Source organism: Arachis hypogaea, chromosome 8 (assembly GCF_003086295.3).
Source record: "Arachis hypogaea cultivar Tifrunner chromosome 8, arahy.Tifrunner.gnm2.J5K5, whole genome shotgun sequence".
NCBI classification, from domain to species: domain Eukaryota; kingdom Viridiplantae; phylum Streptophyta; class Magnoliopsida; order Fabales; family Fabaceae; genus Arachis; species Arachis hypogaea.
This window is the reverse complement of record NC_092043.1, coordinates 26,355,590-26,375,670: the sequence shown is the minus strand read 5'-3', so window position 1 is coordinate 26,375,670 and position 20,081 is coordinate 26,355,590. Positions and strand designations below refer to the sequence as shown.

Here is a 20,081-nt window from a genome sequence, read left to right as displayed (position 1 = left end):
TTTTGTCTCTTTTATAATTATTTTTTATTGTGTACAAATTTATTTATTAATTAAAATAATTACACATGTATGAACAAAAAATTTTATTGTAAATTTTATTTTTTTATATTTTTATTACAAAAATAATTTTTATTTTTATCAAAAAGGCAACCCTTTTATTAATTGCATATTTTGAATATTAGACAACACTTGTATAGGTTGCATATCCAAAAGAAAAGGCAATATTTTAAAGGTTGCATATTCAAAACTAATAGGCAACACTTCAAAGGATTACAAATTCTAACTTATAAGCAACACATAAAAGAGTTGCATTTTATTGCAAATAGACAACACTTCAAAGGATTGCAAATTCCAACTTATAAGCAACACATAAAAGAGTTGCATTTTATTGCAAATAGGCAACACTTTTTAGTAGTGACCAAAATATGAGAGAAGAGACAACACTGCAAAAGTGTTGTCTCAAACACACCTTTGAAGTGTTGTTGTTTTTCAACCAAAGGCAACACTTACCAAGTGTTGCTCTCAAAAGCGTTGCTTTTGAAACAAAAAAGTGTTGCCTTGATCTAAGGCAACGGCTGCATATGCAACGCCGACAAAAAACGTTGCCTTAGGTCCAAAAGTGTTGCCATTGATCAAAAGCAACTTTTTGTCAACCTTTAGGCAACACTTTTTAAATGTTGCCTCAATCTGAAAATGTTGTAGTGATATAAAAGTAAAACCAAGCAATTCAATGTTAAAGCACTATTTAAGCTAAGGAAATCAAGTCAAATTACATTCCATCTAAATCTTATTTAAAAAAAAAAAGAAGATAAAAATTCATGAAACTTTACATAAAGGTGAAGATTATATTATTTGCAATAAATGATCCAATATTGCAATGTTTAAAGACATGATGTAAAGGAAGCAGCACAATGATATCTGATCTTAGCCAGGGTATTGTAATAATGTTAAATTAAACAATTAAAAACAAATAGTATAATACTCGAGTACAGTGGAATGAGTGGTAAAGCAGCATGGGGAATCTGGTTTTGATGGAATGTAACAACCAAAACAAGACAAAATACCAAAACATTATACGAGGAGGGCCACCCCTCTAAGCCATAAATAGCTTCTATTAAACCTAACTTGGTAATACCAGCTTCATCTTGCATCATTTTATGTCATGGTAATTATAGAGATATACGATATATAAAGGGATATGTGCACGTTATTAATGTTGTCATTTTAGAGAAACTTTTGGAGACAGTAAATTTTAGTTTTTTTTTTCTATTAATCTACAAAACATGGACATTTGGTTGAGGATGTCTGCGTGTCGGACATATTTTGAACATGATACTTATCGACATTTGTTCAATACACCCTGTCTTAATAAAAAATAAAAAATTCTTCTCCGAATATGTTTGGACACACCTAAAACATATATTCTTAAAATAATTTTAGATATAGTATATATCATTATTTATTAAAACAAAAAATATTTTAAATACTTGATATAATTAAAATAAGACATTAAAAATAATTAAAAAATTTAATTTATATTTTAATATCAATAAAATATTAAAATATCATTACGATTTATCTAAAAAATACTTTATATTTTATATGTATACGTATCTCCGTATCATGTAAGATTATATTAATTCATATGTATAAATTTTAAAAAATATAAATATAAATTATATTAATTCATATGTACAAAATTTTAGTAAATATAAATATAAAATATATATTATTTATATACAAAACGTCTAAAAATATAATATAGTTATATAGATACAAATTATTGCAAAAAAATAATATTTATTAGGCACATAGTATTACCGTGGCTTTATGCTAGACAAAAAGAACTGCGCTTCTATTTTTAAATTCTAAACACTATATATTACTTGATTGTACTTTGAGTTTGGTTATTTTGATATTTTGTTCTTCACAATTGCCTCGTTTTTTATTTTTTTTTTAACTATGCTTCGTAGCCAGAAAGAGTCAAGAAATTTGCATCAATAGTTTCTTTCAAGCTAGGCTGTGAGTGTGAAAATATGAATGAAAACGAAAGAGAAGTATTCTCCACGCACCCCCATAGCTGGAATGGAGGTACATTCATTCCATTCCCATGTTCCTCTTTCCAAGTAAATGCTAAGAAACAAAAACTAGTTATATATAGTTTACAATGTGGCTCTTTTTTTATTCATAGCGTGGGATGCTGAATTACTGGAACAATTATTTAGTTAATTATGCACATTTTCATGCAATTGTAATTTGTAAGTAACCGTTTTGAGTGCAATAATATAATATAATGCGACAAAAGGTGTTATTGGCCTGCATGCCATTGAGTTGAGTCTGTGACTTTGTGACAAAAACAATACGACCCTTCATGCGGTCCCATTTAATTTGTTCATGCATATATGTTTTTATTTTATTTATGGATTATGGGGGCTTTCCTTTCCTTTTGCATAATTAACTCACAAGCTTCTAAGAGCTATGTTAAATATAATGCATAGATTAAATTATTAAGAGAAGGAAGCTAGCTAGGGAGTGAAGTAGTTTGGATTTTTGTTGAATTACTAAGGACTAATAATTGTTAGGAAAATGCTATTTGTACACCAAAATCAGCTACGAAAATCAACCATGCACCAATGTATTTATGTACAAATATATGTGTGGTTTAATTTATTTTTAATATATATTTATATTCTAGCATGTATTTTATACTAGTAGCCGACTTTAATAGCTAATTTTAGTATACACATAGCATTATCCTAAGTGTTAATATTGCAAATATGGAGGAGTGTATGAAATTAGTCGAAAAAATAAAATAAAAAATTTATAAGATAAGAAATTTGTTAATTTAAAATTTTAACGTTCTGAGTTAAATATAATATTTTTTTATTTTGTGTTCTTGTATTTAATTCTTTTTCAAAATCTTTCTAGTAGTCAATAGTTAATAAGAAAGTAGAATAAATTATTTATATTTATAAAAATTCATAACGTTGATAATTTTAAATAATTTATGCTACAAAAATATAGAAATATGAATTTCATTTATAGATATTTTATAAATAAAAAAATAATTTATTCATTTTCTGAAATAGTAATTTATTTTCCAATTGCAAGCCACTAATGAAGGTGTTGAGTTAAATTTCCTTTGCTCATAGATAATCAAATAATTGAAGAAGGAGCATAAGGAAGCAAACGCACCTGCTTGAGTGAAGTTTACACCATCATCAATCCATATATGGCATTATATTTCTCATGTGGTCCCATTTGATGCCTTCTTATTTTAAGGAAAAGACTAAAGAGTGTCCAAATTAATCACAATTTGTTGTTAATCTATCAAACTTCAATTGATTTTAATTAAAAGATAAAGCTTAATGCAGAAGAGCAGATCAGAGAATGCCTCAATAATGAGTGCAAGGGATCCACATAAGATTTACACACCCTTCATGGTGCATGCGATGATACTTATGTCCAAATTCTAATAATTAGGGTAAAGTATATTTTTGTTTTTGAAATTTGATAAAAGTTTTAAAAATATTCTTAAATTTTATTTTGTTTTAATTTTATCTTAAAAGTTTTTTATTTATATCAAATATATTTTTTACGGCTAAATTTTTTAAAAATTTAAGACCAATCTAACAATAATGCATAAAAATTATATTTGATCTGTTTGTATTGAAAGTTGTTCTTATGAAATTATTGTTGAATTGGTTTTAAATTTTTTAAAAAATTAACTGTTAGGAATATATTTGATGTAAATCGAAAACTTATGGGACAAAATTGAATAAAATAAAACTTAGAAATATTTTTAAAACTTTTGTCAAACTTTAAGAACAAAAAATATACTTTATCCTTCTAATTAATTCGATTTATTACTTCTGTAACATATATATAGTAAATTGAATTTAGTTGATTTGATTTATTATTATTATAGATTAATTAAATTCAATTGGTTCGATTTACATAAAAATATTATAAGATAGACGTGTAACAAAAATTAATTTAAGACCTTTACCTAATTTTAATTCTTATTTAATTTATGAGTGTAAATTATCCTATTTTATATCTTTTAATAAAAAATTATGAAGATCAAATCATGTAAAGTGTGTTTTTTTCTGGTTTGGTAGGAACACAAATAAAATTTAGTTGGTTAGGGGAAGACTAAACCTCTTGTTAGTCCCAAGTCCCAACTACTTCATATATAGTCAAAACCAAATACACCCATGTTCTAAAAGATTGCTAAACTACCTACTATGAGCTGCTAAAGTGGTTGTGACATATTCTAAGTGACATTATGTCTTTTATTATATATACTAATAAAAAATATTTTTTTAAATTTTAATTTTAATACCTGAAGACAAAATATCCAAAATTTCTTAGTTTGAGTATAAAATATTAATCATCTTAGTTAATATTACATTTATTATTATTATTATAATATCTAGATTTAATTTTAATATAATGATAGTGTAAAATATTTATATAATTGTCTAATCACATTTGTTTTAAAATAATAACTATTTTTATTGGTATAATATTACGTAATTAAATATACATGAAAACCTGATTTATACGGATAATATATAAAAATTAAATTTAATATATTTATAAATGAAAGAATAAATTAATTGATAAATAAGTACCATAAGTTAATTCCACGCATCTGTGCCAACGCTATCAAATAAACAAGAAAGACATTTTTTGCATGTGGTGGTTTGACAAATCCTACTAACTGCTGGTCTAGCAGCTTTGGCTTCGGGAGATCTTAATTTCTATATATAAAATATTAGCTATATTTGGTGTATATTAAAATTAATTATTAATATAAAATATATATTAAAATAAAATAAATTATATAATAATTAATTTTATGATGATTTTAATAATTAATTTTAATATAAAAATAATATATTTATAAAATATAAAGACTTTGTACAGGAAAAAGAAAAATGGTCATAGTCACAGCAAAACGCCTCATCATTAAACAATTCCATTGTCCTACATGGAATTCCAATTTATATTAAAAGGGGCCATAAGAATCCAAGAAAAATAAATACGGCATTTTCAAAAATACCCTATTGGCACTTGTATTTATACATAGCTCATGATGGGCTTTTTGTAATTTTATATTGGTCCCCCACATGACCTCACGTACTGCAAGATTCATAGTCTGTAAAGTTTTTGGAAGGCTTTGGCTCTTTTAGGTTAATTTTCTTCCCCTTTCGGCCGAAAAATCTGCATGCTTGCGTGGCTCAATATTATTAATCCTCGATTTTATACATGGACGATATTACCCCTCTCCCACACTTGCTTAAAATCAAGGATCTGAAAGAATAAAACAGAAGTCGTTTAAGTCTATACCAATGTTAACCTAGGGTTACTATTCCGATTAGAAAAATGTGTTGGATGCATCCAGATAAATTTAGTGTCTTATGCACTAAACCAATTTAATAATATAATTTGGAATCATAATTCAAAATTATCTTAATGGATAACATATCAAACTTAGTCTGCTTTATATATACGATGGCATTTTCATTTTTTTTATGTCAATTTCACAAATATGATTTTTGTATTATTTACTTTTTTACCCCGCTCTCGAAAATGTTCAGTGACCTTTCGTTTAATGGACAAGTTTATGATCTTAAACTTCATGAAGAGTCATCAGCACGTAGGTTTTGCATGGGAGGAAAAAATAACAAGGCTCATCTTTATTTTGGTTTCTTACGATATTTCTCGGTTTAATTTATCGTGGATCGAAATTCTATTTAAATATTTGTTGTTAGTCAATAAATTGTTCCATGTACAAAACAAAATTCAAACTTTTCACGCTCTTTTAAGTGAACTACTAAATTACAAGACTCGTGTTTATTACCACATGCTACATATATGATAGGAGAATGATGAGATTAAAAAAAGTGTTATAAGAATTAATTAGAGCAGGGAGGCTGAATTAGGCGAATTCACCAACCCCGTGTAAAAGGGGAAGTACTTGATAACTTTTTGAACAATGTTTCAGAAGAGCAACATAGACATGTCATGATTACACACACAAAGTGTTAAGTGAATGAGTAGTAAAGCAACATCTTGTTGACATTTGACGTTGTCCACAAACTGAAAGCTGTGTCACTTGACCTTAGGATTGTGGGATAATAGTGGTTGGAATGCAATGGAATCAAATGAAACTTCTCAATTTTGGTTCAAAAGCAAAGACCAAATTCTGGTTTTTTTTTTTTTGGTGACTAAATAGAAAAGAAAGAAAAAAGAGACAAAACCAAATTAATTGGCTAGGGTCATATCTAAATCTATTAGATGTTGAAGCTCACTCCATGGTTGGCTCCAATTCGAGTGAATGTCCGCGACAGAAGCAGCTGCTTTAGCCATACAATCTGCAACACTATTTGCAGTCCTCTGAATTAAAAGAATAGAGACTCTCCAATTCCAATTCATAACCTCCTGAATATGCTTTGCCAAATCTCATTCCGGAATATCCTTACTAAGCATTCTTTGGTTTACCAAGAAAAGAGCTTCTAAACAGTCTGTTTCACAAATAACCTCACGAAATCCACTCTCCCAAGCAAGAAGTAAACCTCTCCAAATTGCATACAATTCAGCAAAAAGAACACTGCACACTTCGACTTTTCTAGTGCAACCTTTCAACCAACATCCATCAGGATTGCGAATAATACAACCAAAACCAGCATAGTCAGAAGGAGCAAACCAACTAGCATCACAATTCAATTTAACAGAATGAACTGGAAGTGGAACCCAATGCAAACAAAGTGAAGGAGGAGACAGAGATTGATGCATAGCAAAAATAGTGTGAAACTCCCTTACTGAACTACGAATCAAACTCACCACTTTACTAGCACTCCATGAATCATCTATATTAAATAAGTCATGATTTCTGCTTCTCCAAATCCACCAGATAGTCGAAAAGAAAAGAAAAGCATCTCCACTCCTTGCACCTCTGTAGAGCCAATCATGTAAATTCGAGTTATCTGAATACAAGCCTAAAAGGGTCCAGACCTCCTTGGCACTAGGGCACTCCCGAAGACAATGAAGAGTGGATTCAGAACCATTCTGACACCGATGACAGGTGCTAGATAAAGCTAAACCACGACCCAAACGAAACTCTGCTGTAGGAATAGCATTATGGAGACTGAGCCAAATCAAGAACTTATACTTCTCAGGAATATGCAGACGCCATACCCACAACCAATTATCATGCTCATTCCAGTCAAACTTTCTTTTGGCTAGCCAACTGTACCCACTCCTAGCTGAGTAGAGTCTAGAAGATGCCACACCCCACGACCAACCCGAACTCTCTCCAGCATTCAAATCCGGATTATAAGCATTCAAATGCTGTTTGACATCTTCTGGAATGATAGAGAAAATATCATGGAGATTCCATTGACCATCTTTCCAAATTCTGGTTTAAGGTAACTTTTCGCATGTGGGCATATATATGTGAAAATTTGGGGACCAATAATTTTTAATAAGCACACTTGGTCTTTTTTTTTTTAACATCATAAAAATATACTGATGGTTAAGTACTTACCAACAAAAGTAAAGAATAATATTAGATGATTATTATAATTTTTTATTAATAATTAGTTAATAATATTTAAAAATAATAATAAAAAATATATTATTAAATTACTAGACTAAAGATATTGAACTAATAGTTAAAAGTGTTGATTAATATAAAATAAAAGTACTAGTCCTTGATCTTTTTTCAAAAGTAAATTGTGTTTGCACACCAAAATCTATAATTTTTTGCACGGTCTAACTTATTTTTAGTATATATTTAATATTTTAATGTGGATTAATGTATACTTATATATATATATATATATTTAAAATTCATCATTTTATTATTATATGACAAAGTGTGACACTTTACTATATAATAGTAAAATGAGAAATACCAAAAAAATTAAAATAAATCATGTTATCACTGCCATAAATTAGCTCATTCTCTCGGTCTCTGTTGTTCTCGTTCACATGCCCTCATTCCCATGCCACTAGTTTTTTTTTTTTTTTCTTCATTTGAGAACAGAGACAAAAAAACACTCATTGGATTTGAGATGACCCTTTCTACCTCTTATTCTATATTTTTTCTGGTTCTCCAAGATCCTATTCCAACCATAGATACACACAACCTTAGGACCAAATCCAACCGTTGGATACCACATGTTACTCATCTTTTTTTCCTTCAATTCTCAACAAAAAATTCTTACCATATTATAATAATAATAATATAAAAACATATTCCAGTGCATAACTGCACATATTATCTTCTCAGCATTTACATGCTTCATTTTGTTCTTTCCTCTGTTTTTCATGATGGATGCAACTGCTACCACCACCACCACCATGAGCACTGCACAGATTTTTGAAGATCATAAGAGCAAGAACAATGGCAAGCCTGAAATAAGCAGAGAAGAAATCCAAACAGCCATAGCCAAAGCAGTGGAGCTAAGAGCACTACATGCTGCTTTGACACAAGGAAGTAGCCCTGCCAATGCTAGATTCCCATCACCTTCCCCTGCTTCTCACTACTCTGCTCATGATTACCCTGTTTTCACACCAGTATGACCAATTCTCCTTCACTTTCTTGCTTCTCATCATGGCATTTTCACCCTCACCATTGTTTAATTTCTAGAAACAAACCAAGAAAGGAGTTGACTTTTGTTTTTTGTTTTAAGCTTTTGCTTTGTCTTGCTTTTGTAATGAATATTATGTATCATTGACAGAGCTATGAAGATGACCCTTTGGCAGGAGGGTATCATCATCAGAACCCAACAAGATCGGAAAGTTGGGATGAGAACCCCTTAGAAGGAGGAAACACCACCATGGAAAACATTGCTCCAGATTACAAAGAGAAATCATGTTCAAGAAAGGGATTACCTTTTGGTTTCTCCAACTTAGATTCTCACACATGTTCTGCTGAAGATAGCAAATCCGTGACCGGTTCTTGTGCAAACAACATCACAGTTCTTCAATCCTCACCTGCCAATGACTACTTTAAATCAAGAAGAAGGAACAGCTTGGAAGATTTGAGGCCGGTTTCGTCGTGCAATCGGTGCAAGCCTGCTATCATTACTAGTGAATTTGAGAGCACAAGGAACAGCAGAAGCTCCAACATTGTTGTTCCACTCACTGATTCTCATGCTTCTTTCCAAACACAGCCTAAAAGTAAAGGTGTTATGTCATGGCTATTTCCTCGGTTCAAGAAGAAGCATAGCAAGAATGTGATGATGAGTTCCCCAAACAGAACTGAATCTGAGGAAGTTTCTCAAGTTCTTAAGGACATGGGAATAGTTTCAATTGAGACACTCAAGAGGGAGTTAATGGAAGCAAATGAGAGTAGGGATGCAGCATTAATGGAAGTTTCTGAGATGAGAACTTCATTGGGGGAACTCAAGCAGAAGCTGGAATACTTGGAGAACTATTGTGAGGAGCTGAAGAATGCATTGAAGCATGGTGTGGCAAGAAAAGAGTCAACACAGAGAGGAGCTTTACATGAGGGGAGCAATGGAGAAGAGAATTTGATGCCTGTGAATGAAGAAGTCATGGTTGAGGGATTCCTACAGATGGTATCCGAATCGAGGCTATCAGTGAAGCAATTCTGCAAGCAACTTATCTGCCAAGTTGAAGAAACTGATCAATGTTTGATTCACAATTTGAACTTGCTTCTTCAACCATACAGGCTTTCACTCAATTCAAAGTACTCAAAAGCAGTATTGTATCATTTTGAATCCTTCATAAACCAATCTCTCTACCAAGACTTCGAGAATTGCGTGTTCCAGAAGAATGGCTGTGCCAAGTTCTTGGATCCTAGGCAGGATAGGCAGGCGCAATTCTCGTCTTTCGTGGCGCTGCGAAACTTGAGCTGGAATGAAGTGTTGAAGAAGGGTACAAAGTATTACAGTGAAGAATTTAGCAAGTTCTGTGATCAGAAAATGAGTGGTATAATCACATTACTGAATTGGACTAGACCTTGGCCTGAGCAACTTCTTCAAGCATTCTTTGTGGCAGCAAAATGCATATGGTTGCTGCATTTGTTGGCATTTTCTTTCAACCCTCCATTGGGAATCTTAAGGGTAGAAGAGAATAGGAGCTTTGATCCTCAATACATGGAAGATATGGTTAATGATAGGCAGAGATCACAGGGTCCAAATAGGGTTAAGATCATGGTGAATCCAGGATTTTATGTTCAGGATAGGATCTTAAGGTGTAAAGTTCTTTGCAGGCACAAGTCTGCACCTTAATTATTAAGTCATATCTAATTATCTATGTTAGTGTGCATTTTTTTATTTTGCTTTTGTACTTTAGACTATCTCTTCAAGTTTGTAACTATCCTAAATTGAATGTCATAATTAATAATGGCTCAAATTTGTTGTATCCATTCCCAACTACATTTTATGAGGCTCAGTGAAATTCTATTTCCTTGTAACTTGATTTGCTTCAGGAAGAAAATAAAAGAAACGTCTCAATTAGTTGACGTTCATGGATTGATGGATAACAAACTCAACATTTCCTATTGGGCATTGGAATAAGGGTATTAACCAAGTAATTGCGGATTCAGATTCCAAAGGAGCAATAAAGGCAAGTAATTACCCAAATCAATACCTAAAAATTCTAAAAGTGGATATTTTTGTTTTTAAAAAAAATTAATATACAGATTAATCTCTAAAATTTTATTCTGACAGGTGAATTAGTTTTAGTTTATTTTTCAGTAGAATAATTACTCAAATCAGTCTACAAAAATTTTAAAAACAGATATTTTAGTCTTTTAAAAAATTAATATATAAATTAATTTTTAAATTTATAATTAAATTCTTTCTATTTAAAAAATTTGTAATTGAGTTTTTATCCATGTAACACAGAGGTTAATTTTTTTATATATTGAAAAAATTTGGGTGTAATACTTAATCATTGGATTTTATGGTGTTTTTCGAAATTATGGGAACAGTGCAATACGCCCCCCCTTGTATTGACAATACGCCCCCCTTGTATTGTATATTTTAATTTAAAATATACAATACAAGGGGGGCGTATTGTCAATACAAGGGGGGCCTATTTCACTGTTCCCATAATTTCGAAAAACACCATAAAATCCAATGATTAAGTATTACACCAAGATTATACCAATATGTAAGAAAAAAAATCTAACATAGACACTGACGAGAGGACATGAAACACACATACGCAGCTAATTTCAAATATTGGGTTAATAATCAAATTTGTTCCTGAAAGATTAGTCATTTTTTAAATTAGTTCTCAAATTATTTTTTTAGTCATATTAGTTATTGAAAGATAAAACGTAAGTCAAATTGGTCATTCCGTTAGTTAGATGTTGATGTGTCACTAGATAATTGGTTGACGTGTCAGATTAGTAACACCTAACACACCACGTGTCACTTGACATGTAAAAAAGTTATTTATAATAAAAAATAGTCCTTAAAAATTTATACGTAAGTCATTTTCATCCCTAAAATTTTAAAAATTAATCAAATTAGTCCTTATATATTTTTTTTATAATATTAAATTTAAAATATTTTTTGATAGTACTAATTTTAATATTATTTTTAGACCTTAATAAACAAAATTCTCTTTACATAAAATAATAAAAATAATTAAATTATTATAAAGTTATTTTGTAATTTGTATTTTAAAATTTTATTTTTTCAAATTGTAATTTTTTATAGTAAATTTTTTTTATTTAAACGAATTTATAAAATTATTGTTGATTATATATTATAAAATTTAATATTTTAAATCTCACTAAATTTTTAAAATTATAATTTTTATTATTGTTTAATTTATATGGTAGAACTCAATAACTAAAAAACCGATTTATCGAATCACTTGTTGAATCTTAATATTTTAATATAAAATATTTATATAATAGAACTCAAATTATTGTTGAATCTTAATAACTAGTACATAATTAGTATATACTAAAAGTTTTAGTATTTTGGATTTCACTAAATATAGTAGTTATTTTAAATATTTTAATCTTTTATTTAACAAGTGATCCCACAAATTAATTTTTAAATTATTGAGTTCTATCATATAAATTAAACAATAATATAAATTATAATTTTAAAAATTTTAGTGAGATTTAAAATATTAAATTTTTAAATATATAATTAACAATAATTTGATAAACTTATTTAAATAAAAAAATTTCACAATAAAAAAAACTTACAATTTAAAAAATGTAAAAGTTTAAAGTAAAAATGACAAAAAATTTATAATGGACTTGCTTAAGAACTTTAAGGATTTTAGAGAGTGCTCCTTCAGCTTCGTCTTCGTCACTCTTCAATTCAGCTAAAGATTTGCAATTGAAACCAAATTGCCGGCAACTTGAACCAAAAAAGTGGTATCTTTCCATCAGAATCAAATTATCTTTATGCTTCACCCATGCCTACATCATTAACACCGCCATTAAAATGGAAAGATCTTAGCACACATATGTCAAAGAAGCACTTGAATTAAGTAATTCAGCATTACTTGACAAGTGTCAATGCACTTATGTGTTCTGTATCATCAAGAATCACAACAGCACTTTCTTGCCCCAACACAATATTAACACCTTTGCATTGAAGTATTCTCCTTGAGGATCAAGCAGCTTAGCCATCTCTAATGCATAGGGTCGATCACCCATGGTGTATATGTACATCTCAAACATTTCACTTGCTTCTCTTAAAAATGTGCAGACAAAAGGCCTCAACTTGGTCATCATATGCATTTTGTCTAATTTGAAAAGGCTACTCTTGGAAACACCTAGTTGATTTATTACATATAAGTTCAGAAATGCAATATAAATGAAGAGCCATGAAAACCCACGAGGCCAAGCACATAGCGTCAAATAAAGTAATCAACTAATAGTTGTTAGAAAATACACACATCATAAAATGAAGACTGCAAGTGAGTCTAGATGACCCAAATTTAACAAAATACAAGAAATCAAGTTAGCAACATGCCAAACTATTCAACAATTTAAGAAATGCCAGTTTTAGGACATGACTTTAGTTTTATAGTGACACGCTATTCCAAAGATGATTATATATGCACCATGGTCCTTGCAATTGCAAAATAACAAGACATCTTTGTGTTTATCAACATAGTGACACACTAAACATGAAGAAATCATTCATATGTCCAGAAATTACCAAACAAAATCCAAAAAGTATATCATGCCAGCAGAACAATATTTGACAAACAGATATTCTGATCAGAACACAGCAGAACTATAGCATGCATCTAGCATTCACATTGAACATCAGGGTCTTTGATATAAAAATACATATCAACAGCAAAGCACATCGAATGACATATACCTCCAACAGAATCTGCCTGGGAAATTAAATGCAACTCTTCAGAGTTTAAATGAGCAAGATGAGTGGAATTTAACAGAGTGTGATCTAAATCGAGGATCAAGTACAGCTTTCTACGATTACGCAGATTATTCGCATCTGTATTGCGCAGTCTAGATATCTCCTGATCATGAAGTCTCAGTCCCTGCAAATACAGAAAATTTCCATCACTATGTTTTTGTGAACCAACTCAACAACATGGCTGATAAAAACCATGAAAAGGAATATAGGATTTCAGATTTCCTAAGACTACGAAATGTATGAGCAGTTCAAAATCCACTAACTTAATAAATGTAAATAACTATAAATCATAAAGAAGGAATTAACATGGAGCCTCAACAATCTAACTTGGACCTGATTCATTGTTTGTAAACTTATTGAATACACTAGCATATTATGTTTTATTTATATTAGGGACAATTACTTTCAAGGAAAAGTCTAGGGGGCCATCAATTTTATTGAATTTTGGCCAGCATGTAACCAGCAGAGAAATGTGAACCATTGGATGAAATCTCACACCAATCTCACACCATTAAATCATCATTGATGGCTATTTGATAGTTACCAATCACAAAAGTTGCTGGTCTCCTAGCATTGCTCTTACTTCAAATACACTAGCCAAATTTGTAAATCTACAAACTATTGTGCATCATTCCTTCTGAGATGTGCATACCTTGTGTATGTAGCCAAATGTCACACCAGATTCACTATCCAACTTTTGCCCACAACGTATACACATGTCTCCAAATGAACCAGGATGTGTACACACATCTTCTTCTACAGATTCTTCTGCAATAACAAAAAATAGTGACCAGTTGCACTTTCAATGGAAGGATTCTATTACTCAGCATTGAGAAAAGATAGTGACTAAACATTTAAAATTACCTCAATTCTGTTTCACGATTCCTTCTGAAGTAGACCCCTCAATTTCCTCGTCACTTTCAAACTTGCACCTTTTTATTCTGCTTTAAAATTCATTGATTAAATAGTAGCCAAAATTATTAAACAAAAAAAAAAGGATCCATATAGATATATAATAATAACCCTCTAATGAATCATGACCTGATATATGAATATGTCTTCCAGGACATATACCTAATCCACAGCAATTAATTTGTGAAATTAACATATAAATTGTAACAGCTATAAAAAAGATCACCTGACACTTTCCAGCTCATCTTGATTTTCATCTTCTTTATGGGATGACGCATCTGGCGAACTTGCAGCTAATGGTTTATCAAGATAGGCAATGAAGTCATCAATACTGAATAAATGTACCAGAGAGTCTGCTGCAACACTTAACTCATGGAAATCACTAATAGGAGAATAAGTAAAATTTATCAGCTCGGCCACGGGAAGTGGACTTGGACTGATGCAAAAGGGTGAGGAGTTGGCTAGGTCCCACGCGACTAATTTCAAAGTCTAAGCGTCTAAAAAAATTCAACATCATTACAGTAGCAACAATCAACACTAGACCTTCAAAGAATCTGACAACTTAGATCAGATCAGAGGATGAAAACTAAAAGGTAGCCTTTGTTTTGTAGTAGTGAAACACATATGAAGAGATTGAAATTTAGTATTATTTTTGTTAGATTAGAGATTGGTATTAAAATTTTGGGAAAAAAATAGATAGGTTCCTGACTTTTTAAATTTTTGACAAATACTTCACAAAATTTAAATACAAAAAAGTTTCTGACTTTAACAAATAAAGGACAATTTAATCCTTCTGTCTATTTGTCTCTCATACACCTAATGGAACTGGCTAACATGGCTGAAACGGTGTCCAGGTGTCCGTTACGGTGCCACATTGGAAGGGGAAAAAAGTTCGAAGGACAAATAAATCCTTGATGTCATTTTACAAATAAAGTTCAAAAGACAAATAGATCTTTGAAATTTTTTTTTTCAAAATTAATAAACTCATTTCCTAAATTCTCTCAACTACCTCTCTCCATTTTTATATTTCTCTCTACTATTTTTACTCTATATATAATTATATTTTATATTAGTAATTTGACAAATCAAAATATGTCATTCGATATTTTTTTACAATTAAAATATTTTAAATGTAAAAGTATACACATTAAATTATTTTAAATTTTAGATAACGAATGTTAAAATTAATTATTAATAAAAAATTAGACTTTTCATATAAAAATAATAACTAAAAATTTTATTATTTAATTTTTTTATCTGCAGATATTTTGGTCTTCTTAATCAGAAACTTTTGTCAACTTACGACTTTTTTGTAAAAGTAGTTTGATTTTATAAATCTTTTGTGTCATGCATAATTTATACTGTTAGAACAAAGTGAACTATAATTTTAAAAAAAATTTATTCTCGTAATGTTATTATGGATAAAAATACTAGTTCTAATATAATACACAAATGCACTAATGCTAACTTAATACATGAATGATGCACAAATGAACTAATGCTAACTTGATGCATAAATGAACTAATACTAACTAATGCCACTGGTATGATGAAAACTGAACTAATGCAATTTAACAAATTCTAATATAATACACAAATGCACTAAAACTGAACTAATGCAATTTAAGAAAAAAGTAGAAACATAACAAGCCCAATTTCTACAATTTCAATACAAATAATTTAAATTGCAGAATACAACAAGTTAACTAGATTTCAAAATACAAACATAATTTTATAGACTAAATTCTCATAATAGAAACATAATAGAAGTATAATGAAAAAAAAATTCTCAAGGACCTATTTGTCCTTCGAATTTTATCTACAAAATGACGTCAAGGACTTATTTATCCTTCGAACTTTATTCCCCTTCCAGCGTAGCACCGTAACGGACACCTAGACACCGTTTCAGCCACGTCAGTCAGTTCCGTTTGGTGTATGAGAGGCAAATAGACGGAAGAACTAAATTGTCCTCCGTTTGTTAAAGTCAGAGACCTTTTTGAATTTAAATTTTGTCAGGGATGTATTTGTTAAAAATTTAAAAAGTCAGGGACCTATCTGTCTTTTTTCCTAAAATTTTTGTTTCTGTCTCTAAAATGTCAGTATTTCAGTATTCTCAAAAAGTGGGAACACACAGGGACTAAAATTTTTAGATATGGAGACTGAAATTTTAATAATATTTTATACCTAAAATACTCTCATTTCAATTAATTAATTCTAATTTTATCTTTTGTACAAATTATATTAGAGTTTAATTCTTGTTTCAATTTATGTCTCTCATTTTGCACCAAACAGAATACTGAGATTTATTTTCAATCTCTGTCTCTTAGTCTCAGTCTTTCTGTCTCTGTCTCTCCACCAAACATTACCAAAGAGACTACCACATAGAATTACTTTATTATTAGATTCTTCAATTTTTTTTAATACAAGAAGTCAAGTAAATCACTCACCTCACTTATTCACACTAAAAAAATGCATAAAGCAACTAGAAATTTTATTCATTAAAGTTATGTAAATGTTTCATCAAAAGTATTTAAATAGGTCTCTAATAAACTAACTAAAATATAAGATAAATCAGATTTAATCTTATTAGATTTTATCAGATTTGATTTAAATTAGAATCTTTAAAAATATAATAGCTAATTTAAATTAAATTTAATTTTATTAGATTAAATTAGGTCAAATTTGATATAAATTTAAAATCTCTTAAAATACTACTAAGCAAATTAAAAACAAATAAAATCTTTTAACAAATTCTAAAAACAAAATAAATTAAAATAAAAAATAAATTCAAAAATTAATAGCTAATACAATATCTTCCACTAGACTTAAAAATACTTTGGATCTCCTACTATTTTGATATAGCTCAATAAATCTTATAAATTTAGACCACCAAAAATGGCTACGAATTACACTCATTACTCATTAGCATTAGCATTAACTTCTGCTAATTATAACACCCAAAATGACAAGCTCATCGTACTTCTGTCTTAGATTCGGTAATTATCCCCAATTCTCTTAGCATATAAGCCACGCATATAGAAGCAGTTTCAGCCAAGCACTTTCATCATGTATTGAAAAAAAAAAAGCCTTCGCCACCATAGTATTGGGCCATTTGGAATGCATTTTTTTTTTTGGTTTTTTATGATATCTCATAATCTGACAGGTTAAGGACTAATCCGTCGCGAATTTGAACTTTATTTAAGGATTTACTTCTAGCCAATGAATTGCTACATGCATAAAGTAAAATTTAATTTCCCGACACTTGCTTAAACGGACGAGTGAGCTGACCACTCGACCAACTCAAATTGATTGAATTCGTTTCTTTTTATCACGTTAGATTGGCATCTTTTCGGAGATTTTCACAAATGACTAAATTTGGGCCCAACTTGATAAAGTTGGACATTAACCCAGCTTATAGACTTGGGCCAAGTATAGAACAACTATATACTTAAGCCAAAGCAGCCGAGGCCTTGGATCAGTGGCAGCATCATCTGCCTCGCTGGGAGCTGCACCCGGGTTCGAATCCTCAGTGAGGAATATAGAACCCATGTTAGTAATACCCATGTAGTGTGTGTGAGTGTGTTGTGTGAGTGTGTAATACATGGGTGTAATGCCTAGGATTGGGGGTTGTCCAATCCACTTGACCAAAAAAAAAAAAAAAAGCCAAAAATTCAACAATAGTTTTACCCAAAATCCAATCGGATATACAGCTAAGATTTTAGTTTTTTTTTATCAAAGATAGGAGATTCGAACCCGCAACCTCTTAATTGAGTATAGGGAGACTATGCCATTTGAGTTATTACTCATTGGCAGCTAAGATTTTAGTGGAATGGCAAAATATAATATCTTTTAATATATTGTCAATAAATAGATAAAATAATTAAAATCCTTCGATATGTGAACGAGTGCAAAGTGTATAATGCTAATGATTGGAAGATGGGAGGTGTCTAATTCATCTCTGTTCCGTTCATGAGCAGTTGACGTATGAAGATTTCTTTTGCTAACGTTTAGTTTTGGTGGAGAGTTATACGTCGTTCTGGGTGAAGGATGAAATACCTCAGTGAAATAAAACACTATGGCGGAAGCACCTACAAAAAGCACTCCGACGCTCAAATTATAATAAGGCGTTAAGAAAGTAATGTAAAGAAGAAATAAAGTGGATTGTGTGACATATCATTTATATAGATGAGTGAAGTGTTAGCTTTTTTTGTTTGTTCCGACCTTTTAGTAATATCATGTGTGCCGTTATTATTGGTAACGGACTGTAGATAATGTTTGACTAATTTAAAACTGCAACCGAGTTGCGTAATTGAGCTCTTCTGTTATAATCCCCGAACTATTTGGTCAGTTTTGATTTGATCTTATTTCCGAGTTTATAGGGTACACGTCATAGCCCCCAAGCTTGTCTTGCTTTGTAAAAAAGCAATAGGCAAGCTTTTAATATATTCGCCATAGATTTTTTGTCGGCTTTATCTAAGGTGTTGGTAAATGAACAGTTTCGCGTTTAATGTTTTTTTTTCGTGCCTATTGATTCAATTGATTTTCAGACGTGGCGCGTGTTTCGGTGTGTCCCTAACCACTATGTAAGTTGAGGTGCGAGTTGAGCTTTTTGTAGGTTATTCCTCGGCTTGGTGCATGACCCTTTGTTCTCCCCAAGCTTAATGATGCACTGAGTTTTATCAAGCTTGGGCTTTTCAAGAGTCGTTTTTAAATGGTGAAATAAAATAAAAAATATAAGAGAAAGAACGAAAAAAATTTTAAAGACATTTTTACCTTGTAAAACGTGTTATAATTAATGCCTTTCTCTTTTCTTTCAACCTTCTCTCACCGTTTGGGTTTTTGATGCTCGAACGGTTATTGCTTGCTTTACCCACTAAGTTAGTGGGCTTGTAATAATACATTATTGCTGTTTTGGAATTGACGTTATGATTTTTCAAATTTCTTTTCCAAGTTGAATCCAGTATGACTTCCAAAGGTTAGTGTCTTTTCCTTTGTTTTTTCCCATCTTTACAATGGCGAAAGAGAAAGTGAGAGAAAAACAGAAAGGGGTTGAAGTAAGAAAAGATAATCCATATCATTGGGTACATGATGATGTGAGGACTCGTTCCTCGTCGTGTGTGGACGCCGAGCCTCTTCGTGAACTTAAGGGTTTGAAACTTGTGAAAGATTGTTCGGGTGTGACTGTCGAGCTTCTTCATTGTTCTAGTGAGGATATGGCTTGTGAGAAGAGAGTAGATTGTCAATATTTCTATATGTACACTCCTTGTCTTACTGAGCTGCGCGTGAGGTTTTCTTTTTCTGGTTTCGAGTGCGATGTTCTTACTCAACTCAACTGTGCACCCTCATAGTTACACCCTAACTCTTGGGCATTTCTGCGTGCTTTTCAGTGTCTCATGGATTTTCTTTTGTTTCCTTGTTCTTTGTCTGTCTTGGTGCGGAAAGAGTTATGGGTGTTTCTGAGTAGCTTTCCTAGTCGTTCCCTTTTTCTGCTATACAAATCTTCCTTTAAAAACTTTAAGTCCCTGTTTGTTAAGGTGCAATCAGTAAAGACCGAGTACCCTTTTTATCTTGATGACGAACTTATAAAAAAGTTTTCCCTTTACTGGTGCTCCGAACCGATTCAAATTCTTGAGGCTATTGAGCGGAGCGAAGAGGAGGACTGTCTTTTAGATTTTTTGATAGAGAGCTTTGCTGCTAGGGAGTGTTTGTCGATTTCTGAACTTTTGCATTTTCAAGATACTGGTGACAGAGAGGGTTTGAAAC

General features: G+C 30.8%; 2 protein-coding genes across 3 annotated transcripts; one reads left to right on the top strand and one right to left on the bottom strand.

The window, feature by feature from the left end:
- The first annotated feature begins 7,989 nt into the window (after positions 1-7,989).
- Positions 7,990-10,404, top strand: LOC112706624 (IRK-interacting protein). Its single transcript, XM_025758021.3, has 2 exons — positions 7,990-8,589; positions 8,754-10,404. The coding sequence occupies exons 1-2, from the start codon at positions 8,341-8,343 to the stop codon at positions 10,269-10,271; spliced, it is 1,767 nt and encodes a 588-aa protein (XP_025613806.1). The 5' UTR covers positions 7,990-8,340; the 3' UTR covers positions 10,272-10,404.
- A 1,682-nt stretch (positions 10,405-12,086) lies between these two features.
- On the bottom strand, positions 12,087-14,892 carry LOC112705152 (RNA polymerase II C-terminal domain phosphatase-like 4). Of its 2 annotated transcripts, none has more exons than XM_072200088.1 (6): positions 14,545-14,892; positions 14,271-14,347; positions 14,059-14,174; positions 13,350-13,530; positions 12,602-12,792; positions 12,087-12,433 (listed from the first exon to the last, which is right to left on the bottom strand). In XM_072200088.1, exons 3-6 carry the CDS (start codon positions 14,122-14,124, stop codon positions 12,218-12,220), a joined length of 654 nt encoding a protein of 217 aa, XP_072056189.1. In that variant the 5' UTR covers positions 14,125-14,174; positions 14,271-14,347; positions 14,545-14,892; the 3' UTR covers positions 12,087-12,217. The 2 variants fall into 2 exon arrangements, with proteins under 2 accessions (XP_072056189.1, XP_029144245.1); XM_029288412.2 differs by having other exon boundaries at positions 12,373-12,433; positions 12,520-12,792.
- Positions 14,893-20,081: the final 5,189 nt, after the last annotated feature.

Excerpts from the sequence above, each read along its gene's own strand:
- LOC112706624 (XM_025758021.3), top strand. The coding sequence starts at position 8,341 with ATGATGGATGCAACTGCTACCACCACCACCACCATGAGCACTGCACAG. Across the intron at positions 8,590-8,753 it reads ATTACCCTGTTTTCACACCA|AGCTATGAAGATGACCCTTT; the intron begins GTATGACCAATT and ends TATCATTGACAG.
- LOC112705152 (XM_072200088.1), bottom strand. The coding sequence starts at position 14,124 with ATGTGTATACGTTGTGGGCAAAAGTTGGATAGTGAATCTGGTGTGACA. Across the intron at positions 13,531-14,058 it reads CATTTGGCTACATACACAAG|GGACTGAGACTTCATGATCA; the intron begins GTATGCACATCT and ends CTGTATTTGCAG. Across the intron at positions 12,434-12,601 it reads GAGAATACTTCAATGCAAAG|GCATGGGTGAAGCATAAAGA; the intron begins GTGTTAATATTG and ends TTAATGATGTAG.